This window comes from Marmota monax, unplaced genomic scaffold (assembly GCF_021218885.2).
Source record: "Marmota monax isolate L192 unplaced genomic scaffold, Marmota_monax_Labrador192_F-V1.1 WCK01_AAM20220418_F8-fsc00236, whole genome shotgun sequence".
Classification (NCBI taxonomy): domain Eukaryota; kingdom Metazoa; phylum Chordata; class Mammalia; order Rodentia; family Sciuridae; genus Marmota; species Marmota monax.
In genome coordinates this window covers 2,355,941-2,370,550 of record NW_026693806.1, presented here as the reverse complement: position 1 = coordinate 2,370,550, position 14,610 = coordinate 2,355,941, and the positions used below count along the sequence as shown (strand labels likewise).

Here is a 14,610-nt window from a genome sequence, read left to right as displayed (position 1 = left end):
CTCTCTCAAGTTTTATCTTAATTTTTATCTTGCTATGGTGCTTTTCTCTATAGCATTCTCTTAGGTTTCCTTTCCAAATTTTAAACTGTACACAACAGCAACCAGTGTAGAGTTATTAATACTAATTGATAGCAGTCTGGAAGAATCATTCTGGTTAGGGAAGGAATTTGTGTAGGTGACTAGAAACATTTTGGCCCTGCTGCATGAGGAAATATTCTCTAGTGTAGACTGTCATTCTAATATCAAAAAACAAAACAAAAAATTCTGCTGCACTGAGGCTACAAAATAAGAAGTTCAGTTCTGTAAATTCTTGTTCCAGTTACTAAGAAATGCTAGAATAAGCAGTAAACGGGCAGATGGGGAGAGCACAGCTATAATCCCAGTGACTGGGGAGGCTAAGGCAGAAAGATCTCAAGATTGAGCCTGGGCAATTTAGTAAGACTGTCTCAAACAAAAGGCTGGAAATGTAACTCAGTGGTAAGCTCCTCTAGGTTCAATCCCTAGTATCAAAAAAAAGTGATTTTCTTTAATACTTAGTTCTGTCCAGTCTTGATGCAATTTTCTTTATCGTAGGAAAAAGGAATGTGGAGTGGGATGCACCACTCTTCACAGTTCCATTGTACACTACTGGCGGCTTGCATATGCATTTATTGTGTATATGTAGTAACTTAATCCTCAGGAAATGCCTGAGGATGTTAAAATGCCAATCTTAGGTTGCGCCCCCGGGGGATATGGAGTAATAACAAACACCCTAAGTGATAATGATATTGGGGAAGTACCGCATTACAGCAGATTAAACATCAGTTGACAGCGTTAACCTGTAAGAAGTGCGTGGAGACGGTGCGAGGCCCCACCGCAGGCGGCAGCCTATTGCCACACCCCCTGGCAGAGCCCCAGCGCGGACTGATGCTGCCCCCCGGTGGCCGCGCCGGCGCAATGCGACCCCGCGCCGCGGCTGCGCAGTGCCGCCCTCTGGCGGCCCCGCTCCTTCCTCCCATCGGCCTCGGCTTGCGGGCCTTTCAAACATGGAGGAGCGGGAGCGGGGGGCGAGGCCGGCTCTCGCCGGGAGCCCAGCGGGCCCGCCCAGCCCGCGGCTGGATGTCAGCTCTGACAGCTTCGACCCGATGCTGGCCCTGTACGCACCCCGCCTGCCCCCTATTCCCTACCCCAACGCCCCCTGCTTCAACAACCTGGCCGAGTACGAAAGCTTCCTCAGGACCGGGGTCAGGGGCGGTGGGCGCGGGCGGGCGCGGGGCGCAGCCGCGAGCTCGGGGGGCCCCGCCGCCGCCGGACCCCCGGGCAGGACCCGCCGCCGCCAGGACGCCCCCGCCCCGGACCCCGAGCGCATCCAGCGCCTCCGCCGTCTAATGGTGGCTAAGGAGGAAGAGGACGGGACCGCCGGGGCACGCCGGCGGGGTCCGGGTCGCAGCAGGAAGGCGCCGCGCAACGTGCTCACGCGAATGCCCTGTGAGTCGGGCAGGCCGGGCGGGGGCGGGGCTGCGCGCCTTGGGGGAGGGTCTTGGGAGGGTTCGCCGAGGGCGCCGGCCGCGGGGAGGGGCTGCTCCAGAGAAGTGGATAACGGGGGTGTGGGGCGGGTCGCCTGGAGTCTTGGAGGGTCTGCAGGAGCAGTAGGAGGGGAGCGGTAAAGCTGCGCTGGTAATTAGGAGCCACCGGGAGGGTCTGCAGAGGTAGTACGGGTCCCTAGAAGTGTCTACGGGAGTGAGGAACCGCAGAAAGGGTCTGCACCAGTGATGGGGTACCGAAAGAGATGGTGGGGCCTGGAAATAGTTGATTTTAGGGGACATCGTAAGCTCTGCAGAGGTGATGAGAGATTTGGGGGACCATAAGGGAGAAGTTGGGGGAAGAGAACACAGCCAATATTAAGGAAAGGAGAGTGTCTATCTGGGCAGTGGGGTTTGGGGATCAGCTGAAGTGAGGAGAGGTATGTTTGGATAGCACAGGGACATGCTCCTACACAGGAAGTGACAGCTCATTCTGGATGCAAAAAGCAGGAGAAGGACTGCAGGGTCTTGGTACACATATATTCAAATTACTAGATCACAAGTGCTGGAATGCAGCAGGCACAAAATGCCACTAAAACGCGCACTGCTTTACAGCCACTCTGCCTGGCTGGGTGCAGGACTGTGTCTGTCGGACTCCTATGACCATATGCGCAGGTTATTTTAAGTTCTGAAGGTGTAAATGGCACGGGGGAATTTCTTGGAGCTTCCTAAGAGATCCTTAGAGTACAGCTGTAAACAACAGAGGTTCTAATGTGTGAGTTAGCTGTTGTATAAGTAGAATAAAAACAGCCCAGGGTTGTATCTTTTGTCATCTGGCAAGCAGTTCTGACATCTGCCCTGTGAACACAGTGACCTACTTAGCCATTCAAAGCATCTGTATCCTGGTAATTAAATTATTACATTATTAAATATCTTACTTTTGAATTTTGGGGTGTGCTATGCAAGAGATTATTTTGCCTCATTCCTAGAAATTGGTTTATTAAGAAACAAGCATCCTGAAAAGCTGTGTGCTGTTGTGGGTGCCTTTGTTGGATGGTTTTCTGAGCCAGAACAGAGCATCCCTGCCCAAGCTAGGATTTACCCTAGCTTGCTTACCCAGCAGTAACACAAATGGCAGTGTGCTTGTTCCTAAAATGAGAGCAGTTTGAAGAACCTTATTTTTTCTGTATATGTTGTTCCTATTAGGTTGTTGAAATGAACACCAAGTCCCAGATTGTAACATTTATTTCCATTTTATCAGTTATTGCTTTGCTGCAGAGATTGTAAAGGGAAAGAAATATTTCTATAAGTGATTTTAGCTTTACCATGGTGTTCTTTACTATATTGGTATGTGAAGACCAGATTTACCCTTTTCCCATGGTTAAATATTCACTTGGGATCAAGATCTCAGATAATGTGCCCTACTCATTGAAAATTCGTACATAGCCCTGTAAACACTTGAGTGAGCCATAGATGGGTTAATATCCCAAAGAGTTGATGACCTTCAGAAAGCAAGGAAATGACAGATGCATGGGTAAGGATTAGGTTTATTGACAAAAAAGTTCCTATAAGAGGTAAGCTTTAGATCTTGAAGAAATGGCATGGTGGAGAAGTTTTATGGGCTTTTTTGTTTGTTTGTTTATTTGTTTGATCAGGCTATTTAGTGTAATTTACCTGTAGCAAAATTCAGTCTTTTTAAGTGGGTTTTGACAGGTGTCAAAACCTCCTAGGTTTGCACACTGACTCCTCCAACATCTATTTTACTTTAGGTAAGTTACTGAAACTCTTAGGCCTCATTTCCTGATGTGTTGAATGAAAACAGTAATATATAGTTATCATTGTCAAGATTAGATTGGTTGACACATTTAAAAACATTTACAATAGTAATGTTCCCTAGTTCACAGGGAAGTTTTCAATAAATGTTAAATGTCAGTATTATTGTTGCAGTTGTTACTTTTAAATTGTCATAATTAAAAGCCTCAAGTCAGAACACGTATGATTTGCTTATATTGAGAGTTGGCTTCCTGTTTTTAGATAAGTGTCCTCAAGCAAATTACTTAAATGTTTCTGAGCCTTGCTCTTATTCATAAATTGGGGTGAAATAAGAGTACCTATGAGTTAGGATTCTTATGATGATTAAATAACATAGGTAAAATTAAACTTGCCAGAGGGCTTGGCTCATACATAAGGCCTAGTCATGGATAATAATGATGGTGGCAGCAATGAAGATGATGTTGTTGTGGATGTGAATTAGAAGAGCAGGAAACTTGTAGTAAACCAATCATCTGATAAGGCTCTGGACTGACCTGAGTTGTAGAATGAGAAAGGACAGGTCTTAATTTTTGAGAATCTGTCATCTGAATTTAGTAATGGCCACAAGTGGAGAAGGAAACATCAATTAAAACTGACCTAAATTTGTAATGATGTAAACCAAGAGTAGTGGCAACAAGGAAGAGGATTTGGAAGAATAACCTTCTTCAAGGATAAGGCTTTTTTTTTTTTTTTTTTTTTTGTATTAAGTTTTAGAAACCTTTTTCATATCTGGCTGAAGTCTGTCACAGAGATGGCTCTAAAGAGAGTGTGCATTCTGATTTGAAATGGGGAGATCATTTTTTCTTATACAGTCTGCTCTCATAGGTGGTGCTAGTGTTGCATTTTTGATCACACAGGAGAGGAATGAATGCTCCCTGGAATTACTCCTTCTTAAATCTTGAAAGAAAAATTATCAAGAGAGAATTACCAATGTAAAAGCTGAAATACCAAGTTTGCCATTTATGTAATTAGATCAGTTTCTAAGAAATTGAATTGTAGAGAATTATTTCTGAAATAATCTAGAAGTTATTCTAACTTCTAGCTTTACTATGGTGTCGGGAAACTTTAATCCTTAAGGAAAAGGTACTAAAGGTCATACACTAGTTGTAGTGACCTGAATGTTGTTTATAATGCCTGATTTAGCATAGCTGTAACACACATGTAGATATATGTAGATATATGTGAGAGCCCACACAAACCCTTATCAGAGTCTCAAAGGACTTCAAAACGTTGTTAGAAGAGAGGTAGATGATGAAAGTTAGACCAAGGATTTCCTGTTCCTTTCCATCATTTCTGCCATTTTGCCTATGTTTATGCCAATTTTCATACTGAACTAAACTCCTACTTCTCATCTGTTAAGTAATTTTCTTCCAAGAGTGTTTTCTTTCATTAATCATGGCCGTCATTTATATGCCAACTCGTGAATGAAGGGAAAAGTAGTCAAGAGGAACTAAATTAGGGGCAGTGTAGGACTGCACTCTTATATGCCACTGGAAGCAAAAGAAGTATATTTTTTATTTGTTTTCTTATTAATGACAAATACTATCCAAAGAATTTTGCCTTGCAAATTTAGGAGATCCCGTATATGAATGTGTGTGTTCAGGGAGAGAGGTTATATAAACTAGAGCCAGCATATTGTGAGAGATAAATTAACATGAAAATTTTTTTTAATCCACCTTTTTTCTATGCTCTGAAAAAAATAAGCCCTCAAAATAAAAACTGAAATTTAGGCCAGGCATGATGGGGCATGCCTATAATCCCAGTTACTCCAGAAGCTGAGGCAGGAGATAGTAAATTCATGGCAAGCATGGCAACTTAGAATTTGTCTCAAAATAAAACTTGAAAAAAGGACTGGAGAAGAAGCTCAGTGGAAGAGTGTTTTCCTGGCATATGTGAAGCCTTGATTTCTATCCCCAGTACCTCAAAAATATAAACAAATGAATAAAAGATGAAATTTGGATTGGGGATATAGCTCAGCAGTGGAACAATTGCCTAGCATGTGCAAGGAACTGGGTGCATCCCCAGTAACCCACAAAGTAAAAAGCTGAAATTTACAGTCCCACTCTTGTTCCTTTGAATTGTCATATTGTTCTTTTCACCTGATGCTTATTAGCAGTCTCATAGGAGCCCTTTATCTACCAAGTACCAGAATACAACCAGACCTTTCCTCTTAGTATAAATAGGCTATACATTGAAACACCAGTGACTCCAGAGCTCATGCATGGAGTAGCTCAGGTTGGTAGGACCATTTTCTTTGAGAGGATGGCATATGTTTAAAGGCATATGTTTTACACAGTTCATTTCCTTCAGATCTATGAACAAGGTTTTCAGTTCTTGGGAAATCTCAAACTGTATGTGTGGCATCATGAGATTTATGCTGAGTTCTCTAAAAGCACAGAATTGAGGTAGCTGCTGAACTGTACATTTAATGTGGTATTTCATTTTTTGCCTGCAAAAGTTCTTAAATGATGACATAACTTAGAATTAGTGACATCACAGAACGAAGATACATAGGTAGTGGAACATTTAGATGACATCCATACATGTGGTTTATTTGCATTCTGTTGGAATAGGGTCTCGTTTCAGTGTGTTGGCTGTACTAGCCATGTTGCTCATTAAACTTTCCAGTTCCAAAAGTGAGGTTGTCACTGTGCATGTTGTCTTGTACTGCTGGACGTGGCCAAGTGATCTTGGCTGTTAATTCCGGAATTAACAAAGGTAAATGTTCTTACTGTACTGACTCTTTTTTCTTGTTTCAGTGCACGAAGGTAGCCCTCTGGGTGAACTGCATCGTTGTATCAGGGAGGGGGTGAAGGTGAATGTTCATATCCGCACTTTCAAGGGACTCCGGGGTGTCTGCACAGGCTTCCTCGTTGCATTTGACAAGTTCTGGAATATGGTAATTAACCTTTTCTTAAGGGGGCTGGAGAACCTACTAAAGAATGAAGTCTTTAAAATGTCTAAAAGATCTGAGAAACCTTATTAAGCAAAATAAAAAAAAATAACTTCTCAGAAGAATTAAAATCTCTATATACTCTTGGACAAAAGCAACAAGTTATTTTTATTGCTTCCTTTTCCTTAAGACGGTGGGTGCTCAACCAGGGACCTATGTTTTGTTCTTCCCTTCCTTCCAGATACTCGGTAATGTCTGGGGATTTTTTTTTTTTTTCCTGTTACATCTGTAGGAGTGTGCTACTGGCATCTAATAGTCATGGATGCTACTAAACATCCTGCAATACAGAAATCACCCCATTTGCAACAGCCACCTGGTCCAAAATATCATCACTGTCAAGGTTGAGAAACTCAGCCTGAAGGAATAATTATTGTATCTATTTAGTGATTTTAAATTGATTTCCTATCAACATTTTTAATTCATTTAAAATATTTATTGATTTCTCACTTTGGCTGAGCAGAAGTGGTAGTAGATGCAGAAGTTTCAGAAATGAATTTCACTCCTCAGTGTTAGGGAAGATGGCTAAGGCTAAGGTGAAGCAGACATTAATAAACTCTGCATGGTGTTTCCTCGGAAGGTGTGTCCCCAGTATTATAGAGCTTACTGTCTCACCGGACATTTTTAGGAGAAAAGGGGTATGTTACAGTAATATGAGGCAGTCAACCAAGAACCACCAGGGTTTTCCATTGTTTCTTTTCCATTTCCGACTTTCCTTTTCCCTGTGCTTTATCCCCATCTGTGCATGCTCTTGGATAATAACAGTAGTTGCTAACATTTATTGAGTACTTGCTGTGTTTCAGATATTGTTCTAAGGCCTTTATTTATTATTTTAATGAATGAATTGTAGGCTTTATTACCGTTCCATTTCACAAATGAAGAATTTGAGTCTAGAGAAATTGCAAGGCTGCTTTCAGGTCACACATTAGTAAATGGAAGTACCAGACTTTATTCTGGGTCTTTCTGACTATTAAAACCATGCTTTCAACTATTATGGAATTTGAATCCTAGCTTCCAGGCTTACACCTAGCTTCACCATGTGGTGGCTGTAGGACTCTGATCCTCTGCTTTCTCTTTTCTAAAATATAGGAGAAAATACTTTATTATAATGTTACCTTTGAGGGGAAAGGACTTAAAAATAATTTTTTTTATGGTAGTAGTAATAATTTATAATTTTAATATTACAAATGAAGTTATTAGCTTATAGTCATAGGGTGATGTACATTTTTCAAAGTTTCTGTCATACAGTCTCACTTGATCCTGACAGTTATCCTTTGAGGTTGATCTCAGTGATGAGATCTCACCAGTAAGGCTGTATATAACCCTGGGTGATCTGTTAATTGCTGTCATGTGGCACAGAAACCGAGGCGAGTAAAGAAGCAATAGTATTCCTCAAAGTGTAAAGCTATCCTGCATCAGAATCACCTGGGGTTTCTAGTTTAAATAAAAGGTTCTTGGGCTATTTCCCATACATACTGAATCAGAAACATTAAGAGAATAGATTTGAATTTGTTTTTGTATTTTAATAGGCTTCTGCATACACACACACACACACACACACACACTGAAATTTAAGAACCTCTACCATGCAGTTGTAAAGGCCCTTACCATCCATAGGAGAAATTCATCTTCTTACATGGTGATAACAGTTTAAAAATCCTAAGCAGAGGGTGTTAGTAATTACTGTGTTCTTCTGTCCAAGAAGAGCAGAGTCACGTGTTAATTTAGTTCTGTTACAAGTAGATATTATTATAAACTTTCCACTAAAAGCAAAAAAAGTAATATTTTTAATTCTTCCTCTCCCCCTACCCTTTGAACTGTTCCTTTAGGCACTTACTGATGTGGATGAGACCTACCGAAAACCTGTTCTAGGCAAAGCGTATGAACAGGATTCTTCGTTGACTCTCACTAGGGTAGGCAGTTTCCTCTGACTTCCTGGGTACCCAGCCTGCTTAGGAATTAAGATCACAGAGCACAATGATCAAAAGCTCTATGGCCTGTACTAGGGTCTTCATTAGTTTCTCATCATGCTTTCAGCTGATCTCAAATGCATATGTGCTTCTAACCTGCATATTTGAGAAAAACAAGTTGCTTTTTATAAGGCTTAAAAGTCTTCCAGCTGTATACCACAGAAATAAACAGGTTCCTTTTCTCTTGACATACTTAATGATTTATCCAAATTATGGCTGAAAAAGAAAAGTCCTTACTAACTTTTAAAAAATTGCAATGCATGGAGTCTACAGAGCATAATTAAAGAACCTGGCCTTTTCTGTGTGTTAAAAGAGGGATGGTGAAGGCTAAAGAGAAGGCTAATGTTTGTCATTGCATTCCTTATAGCTATTCGATCGGCTGAAACTTCAAGATTCCTCCAAGAAGGAAGCAGATTCTAAGTCTGCAGTTGAAGACTCCACTCTGTCCAGATACTCCCAGACATCCACTTGGAAGGTGGCTTCAGTGTGGGGAAGAGAAGACACTGACCGGGGCTCACGCAAGCGTTCCCGGTCTGTCCCTTCTTCCCTGCAGGCATCTGCAAGGGAAGAGTCCAGATCAGAGTTGTCAGGGAGGACTACACGGACAGAAGGGTCTAGTACGGGAGGTACCTTTTCCAGGGCTACCACCCTTTCCAGGGGCCAATCCCGTAAAAAAAAACGAAAGCCCAAGGTGGATTATCAGCAGGTATTCACCCGACACATAAATCAGATTTTCATTCGAGGTGAGAATGTCCTGCTGGTTCATCTTGCCCAGTAACCAGCTCAGCCCCACTCGAGCTTTGGTTTTTAGAAATAAAGTGCATGAATTGCTACTCTGCTGTATCCTAGTATCCCAAGGAAACCCTGAATTGGAATGCTTCCCTCTGGTCCTGCACCTGCAGAGGACAGAGCAGGCTCAACCCTCTGGAAGACGAGCTCAAGGGGAAGATAGGCCTTTAGGAGAGTGGGCACTTGAGTTACTGTCAAGATAGAAGCTATGCTTAGGTACAAGGCTTCTGATGGGTGTCATGGTCTACTTCCTATTCTCAAACCAAATATAAGATCTTCCATTTGACTCAGCATCACAATATAAGCGGAATTCACTCTTCAGAGATTATAGAAAAAATGTCTCAAAAATTCTCATTTTTAAAAGCTTGTATCCTGACAAGTCATGAATTTGAACCTAAGAGTATCAATGTAATTGCCCCAGAGGCCTGCACCCACATTTTGTAACTGACCTATGAATTTTGCTCTACACAATTCTCTCTTGATCAAGAAGTGAAATTTGTTATCTTTGACTATCTATAAGGCTAGAAAAGTTACCAACTAACATAGAGGTAAAATTTAGATAGGTTAGGTTACTGTGCTCAAAGCAGACAGCAATAAATGCTGTTTTGGTCCCTCTTCCTTGTTACAGAAAGAATGCAGAACCTCATCAGTCTTCCCCTAACCCAGAGGTAGCCTCTGCAAACAGCATACCAGATGGGACTGTCACATGCTTGTGTGGTGGCTTCTTGTTCTGACTTCTGTGGCATGGTGCTAGTGCATGTACCCTGTGGTATTACCCCGCTGAACATAGTGTGAACTGTCCTGTGAGCTTTGTGGCAGGAGACTGACCTTCATATCTGGCTTCAAAGAGTTCTACATGAACTCAGTAACACACACACACACACACACATCACATGGCTGAGAGTCCCCTTTCCAGGAGGGACTGGCCTTGTGTAGAAAATCTTTCAGAATGATGTTACCATGAATTAAGGGTGGTAGTTTTATTCCCACGTGTCAGGCCAAAGAGGGTCTTATAAAGTACAGTGGGTAGTGTCTAAAGAGACACCTTACTCACAACTTGGCTTGGGTAACAGGAAGCCACAAGACCTGTGGACATTCCTACTTGAATCATTACGTGCTTTTTCAATCAACAGTGCAGAATAGGCTGCATCTTGACACAGACTGTTAGGCAATATTGATTTTTTGTTAGTTTATATTTGTTTTAGATAACTTATGTTCAAAGTGAGAATAAGAAATAACCAACCAATTAAAATGTATGAAAAGGAGAATTTTCCCTGCTGTGTTTGTCATGTCACTTGGATAGCCTTCTGAGAAGCAGGGTGAATGAAGTTTAGGGAACTAGAACACCTGGTTCTTCTGCGAGCTGGACCACTGGCTTACCACACAATGAAAGGTGAGCAGATTTAACCCCTCTGTGCCTCAGTTTCTCCCATCAGACACCTACCTCACAGGGGCATCATGACAAAGAATTTTAGGAAGGCCTTTTACAGCCTCTAAACACGTTTAAGTGCCATGAATAACTTTTACGATCTCTATTTCATAGCTCTGTAGAACTCTATATGTCTTATGAGCAAGGCAGGTGCTACATGAACAAGGAATCTTCCTAAGTGACATATTATGGTCTTGTAATTATCTTTGGAAGGCAGAGAAACTTCAGGAACTGTTTTCCATATTCCCTTCCTTCCTCTGGAAGGACAATGAAAGTTCTCAGAATATCATCAGTAAGAGAAAAGTGACCCTTTTTGCTGCTCCCTCCACATCCCAGCCCCCACCTTTTTCTGATAATTATCAGAAAATATTCCCTTGAACTTTGCAAGGTGTTTATATGATAAAACCAAAGGGAGAATGAGCATCTAAAGATTACACATCCCCAAAGGGGAATTTGTGGAAGTTTTTTTGTTTTATGTTTACTTGTTTTTATTTTTCAATGCATATTAAAGTATACTCTAGAGTCAGATCAGATGCACTAAAGTTTAAAGAGATTCCAAGTCACAAACTCAAGTCAATAATTATCTTTGGAATCAGCCAGTTTAAATTCTCTTCTAAATAATGTGTCCAAAACTTTTATTATCCAAATTAATGGTTGTGCTACTTATCATCAGGCTATCCTGCCTACATCTCCTATGTGGCTGTATTCATCTGCCTGCCTGCTTGTCCCTCACCTAGAAACCATAGTACTATTTTCCCCATAATGTAGATATTTGGAATCAAAGGGAATATAATCAGTTCCCATTTATTCTAGTGCCTAGTTAAATTTAACCGGATTTGTTTAAATATGTGCCAATTTTCATGTTTATGTATAACTTTTATATAGCCACATAAGGATTGATTTACTATTTTCTCCCACATAACAGTTCTAAGAAGATTAGTTTTAAACTGTAAGATATAACCAGATATGCCATATGAGCCCATTTATTTGTTTGGACAGTGATTCTGGTGTTTCATACAAAGAATGATAATTATTTTTAGAGAAGTCAGTTTTTTTAAATTATTGCTTTCTCTTTATCATTGGAGAAATTTTTCAAAAGTAAAGAAAAAATAGGTCCTAATAATATATTGCTGCTCAAATGATGTGATCATCTAAGGCCAGTATAATAAGTTGCTCTGGAGTATGGGGAGTAGCTCAGTGATAGTATATGTGCTTAGCATGTGTAAGGCCCTGGGTTCTATCCACAGCACCATAAATAAATAAATAAATATGTTTTTTAAAAAGTTGCTATGGAAATAACTGAAGTCTTCCTCAGGAGAAGGAAAGGGCAAAGTAATGGTAGGGCACAGGCACCCTCCTCCCCCAACTCACCTGGGATAGGCCCTACATAACTGAAATGCAGAACTGGTCTCTGGTATTCTCCAGGGATTCTCGCTTGGGAAGCTCATTAAGAACAGTACATATTTTTGAATATCCAACTTTGGTTCTTTACAGTAATCTCTAGGCACACAAATATGTTTCCAAGACAATTCACAGGACATACCTGTGCAATGGGAAAGGCTTCTTAGAATTATTCAGCTTTATTAGGTAGTAATGAGTGATTAAGAAATTCAAGATATAGTTTCACACTTAGAACAATTTCAGGTGCCGTTCTTTGTACACAAAAGTGGCTCTGTTGCTTCACTCTTAGTAAAACTTGCACTTGGTTACTTTTTTTTTTTTTCCCCATATTGGGGAACATTTCTGTGTCCTCTAGGGACCATCTTGTGCAGAGGCAGACAGCTTTGGATCAGTTGGCGCCTTACTCTACGTGCATGGCACAGGTCAAGTCAGAAAGCCTGGGGGATATTGACATTAAGGTCTAGGCGCATAGAAACAAACCTGTGCTACCAGTTATTGGTGGATCAGGAGCAGCTTCTGTCCTAGGGTGTAAAGGTGAAGCAGTACCTGCAGAGATGTCAGGTCATGTATGACCTGCCCTCAGTCCCTACAAGCCTCACCTCTATGTACCTTTCTATCCCTTGAGGGGAAAAAAGAACTAGAAACCTAACTTGATACAGAATGGACATTTGTATTTCTATTTGCACTACTTCTTTAGCAGCTCACATGGGCGAAGTCATGAAATAGAATTGATTCTATAAATTGTTTAAATTTCCTCTAAATTTTGCCTTTAGGAAAAAAATTAAAATTCCTTTAAGACAGCTAGCTGTCATTGGTGCTGCCCCAGAACTTTCTTTTATGTGTTTTTTTCTGAATGAAATGATTGCTGTGGGAAGGTCAGGGTTCATATAAAAGAAGAGTATCATGGTACAAATATAATAGTTTTGCAGCTGTTTCAATTTTTCTTTTCCTGTACCAGATACATAGTGCAGCCAGCCTCATTTCAGTAACTTATGTTCACCAATCTGTGTTTCTCTTCTCCCAGAAGGCCTTTCTTAATGGTTGTAAAGCAGAAGCATCTTATCTGAGCCCATGTTGCAAAGGTGGGCAGTCTGTCATTACTTTCTGGCAAGTTGAGCTGATGGATTTAAGATAAGCCTTTGGGGTTCCTGTCACCATTTTCTGGCCTCTGAAGAAGGGTTGGGCCTCCTTTACTCTTAGTGTTTTGAGTATTTTTCAAATGTTTGTAAGTTCTCTTGCACTCTTCTAATAAAAATGAAAGCTCTCTGTCAAGAAATGGCTGTGGATGGCTCAGAGATCTAGGAAAAGAAACATAAGTACACCTGAGACTTTCAGTTGGTTTTTTATTTATTTAGAATAAAAAGTAGTTTGATAAGCTACCGGAGTTACTGCTTCTTTAAAAACACTCTGAAAAGATAGGAACTGTCCCTTAGGAAAGCTATAAAAGCTATTCCCAATACATTGCAATTGCTTTTGATTTTTAGTCCTTTGGAGCAAGTATCTGATGTTATGTCTGATGTTATGTTTTTAGAGCTGTGAAGAAAATGTCTGAAAAAATTTAGGAGTATTATTTAAACTCTGATTATCTGGCTATATTAGGTGGAGTTAGGTTTTGGGGCAGCTACTCACTTCTTTTCCTGTTGTCCTGACAATAAAGCAGATAGTAAACCATGTCTTTAAAAGTGATTTTCTTATTTCATCTGACATCTGAAGACATCAGCCTTCTATTGGGCAACCCTGGGGATTCCCCTGTACACCATAACTTATTAATGCTTTTTAGACAAGGCTGAAGCAGGATGACTCTATGTGTTCGTAGTTTCAGTATTCATATACCAGCTGCTAAATGAAAAACCATAAGTGTAGTCTCATCTTTATATTGCTTCTAATTGTTAATTGAAACCCTTCCTGTTTGGGAAGGATTGCTGCTAATAACATCAGTTTGCAATGTTAAGCTTTAGGTATGTGTCATATGGGAGTCTGGAAACTGTAATAAATATGATTGATTTAATGTACTGGCTGCTTTGTCTCTGCTGATTTTGAGGGGCAGTGGGAGGAGTCAGGGAAGTCCATTCCCAAGAGCAGATGCCTATCTGGAAGAGTAAAGAAAGCATCTGGAGCCTTCTGCGGTCTCATTATTGTGCCTTTGTGCCTTTTCTGTACTATAGCACACACATCTAGATCACCACTCTCAAGGTAGGTTTTTTCCTCCCTCCAAGTTTATTTGAAGTTCATGCTTAGAAAAGGAACTTGGCCCATGTTATGAAATTTCTCTTCCAAGCCCCATGCAAGGGTAACTTCCCTTAGAATATATTGTGCTCATTGGCATTAATCTATTATTTTCATTATCTGCTGAGATCACCATCAATTTTGCTCCTGAGTATTTTAGCACATTCACCTAACAGATCCTCTGTTTTACAGAAATATGTAAACTTGCCCCAGCTTTCCTCTGTGCACATACAGGAAGCTGAGCTGCCCAGAGATTTGCCACATTGATTACTTGATCTCTTCTGTGTGCTTCCAGAACTAAGTCACCTGGTAAGGTGAGCAAGTAAAAACAACATTGATTGTTAGACAAGAAACCTACCTGAGAGGACAGGCTTGGGCTCAGCTGATCCCCTGACCTTTCCAACCACCACAGTGGAGGAGGCAAGACCCACAGGTTCTAGGTCTGGTCCTTGCTTATTTGTTTTATATCTTCAAGACTTCTGATAAAAGGAGAATGTTCTCATGAATCAAAATAAGGCACAATAGACAGCT

At 40.9% G+C, this 14,610-nt stretch overlaps 1 protein-coding gene across 2 annotated transcripts; it reads left to right on the top strand.

The window, feature by feature from the left end:
• The first annotated feature begins 988 nt into the window (after positions 1–988).
• Lsm11 (LSM11, U7 small nuclear RNA associated) lies at positions 989–13,865 on the top strand. 2 transcript variants are annotated; one of them, XM_046462218.2, is made up of 4 exons: positions 989–1,467; positions 6,074–6,213; positions 8,094–8,177; positions 8,602–13,865. In XM_046462218.2, the coding sequence occupies exons 1-4, from the start codon at positions 1,026–1,028 to the stop codon at positions 9,010–9,012; spliced, it is 1,077 nt and encodes a 358-aa protein (XP_046318174.1). In that variant the 5' UTR covers positions 989–1,025; the 3' UTR covers positions 9,013–13,865. The 2 variants fall into 2 exon arrangements, with proteins under 2 accessions (XP_046318174.1, XP_046318176.1); XM_046462220.2 differs by lacking the exon at positions 8,094–8,177.
• The last annotated feature ends 745 nt before the right edge of the window (positions 13,866–14,610 follow it).

What these genes read in the sequence shown, in the direction of transcription:
- Lsm11 (XM_046462218.2), top strand. Translation starts at nt 1,026, where the DNA reads ATGGAGGAGCGGGAGCGGGGGGCGAGGCCGGCTCTCGCCGGGAGCCCA. An exon ending in CGTGCTCACGCGAATGCCCT is followed by an intron (nt 1,468 to 6,073) that starts GTGAGTCGGGCA and finishes TTCTTGTTTCAG; the next exon opens with TGCACGAAGGTAGCCCTCTG. An exon ending in TTGACAAGTTCTGGAATATG is followed by an intron (nt 6,214 to 8,093) that starts GTAATTAACCTT and finishes CTGTTCCTTTAG; the next exon opens with GCACTTACTGATGTGGATGA.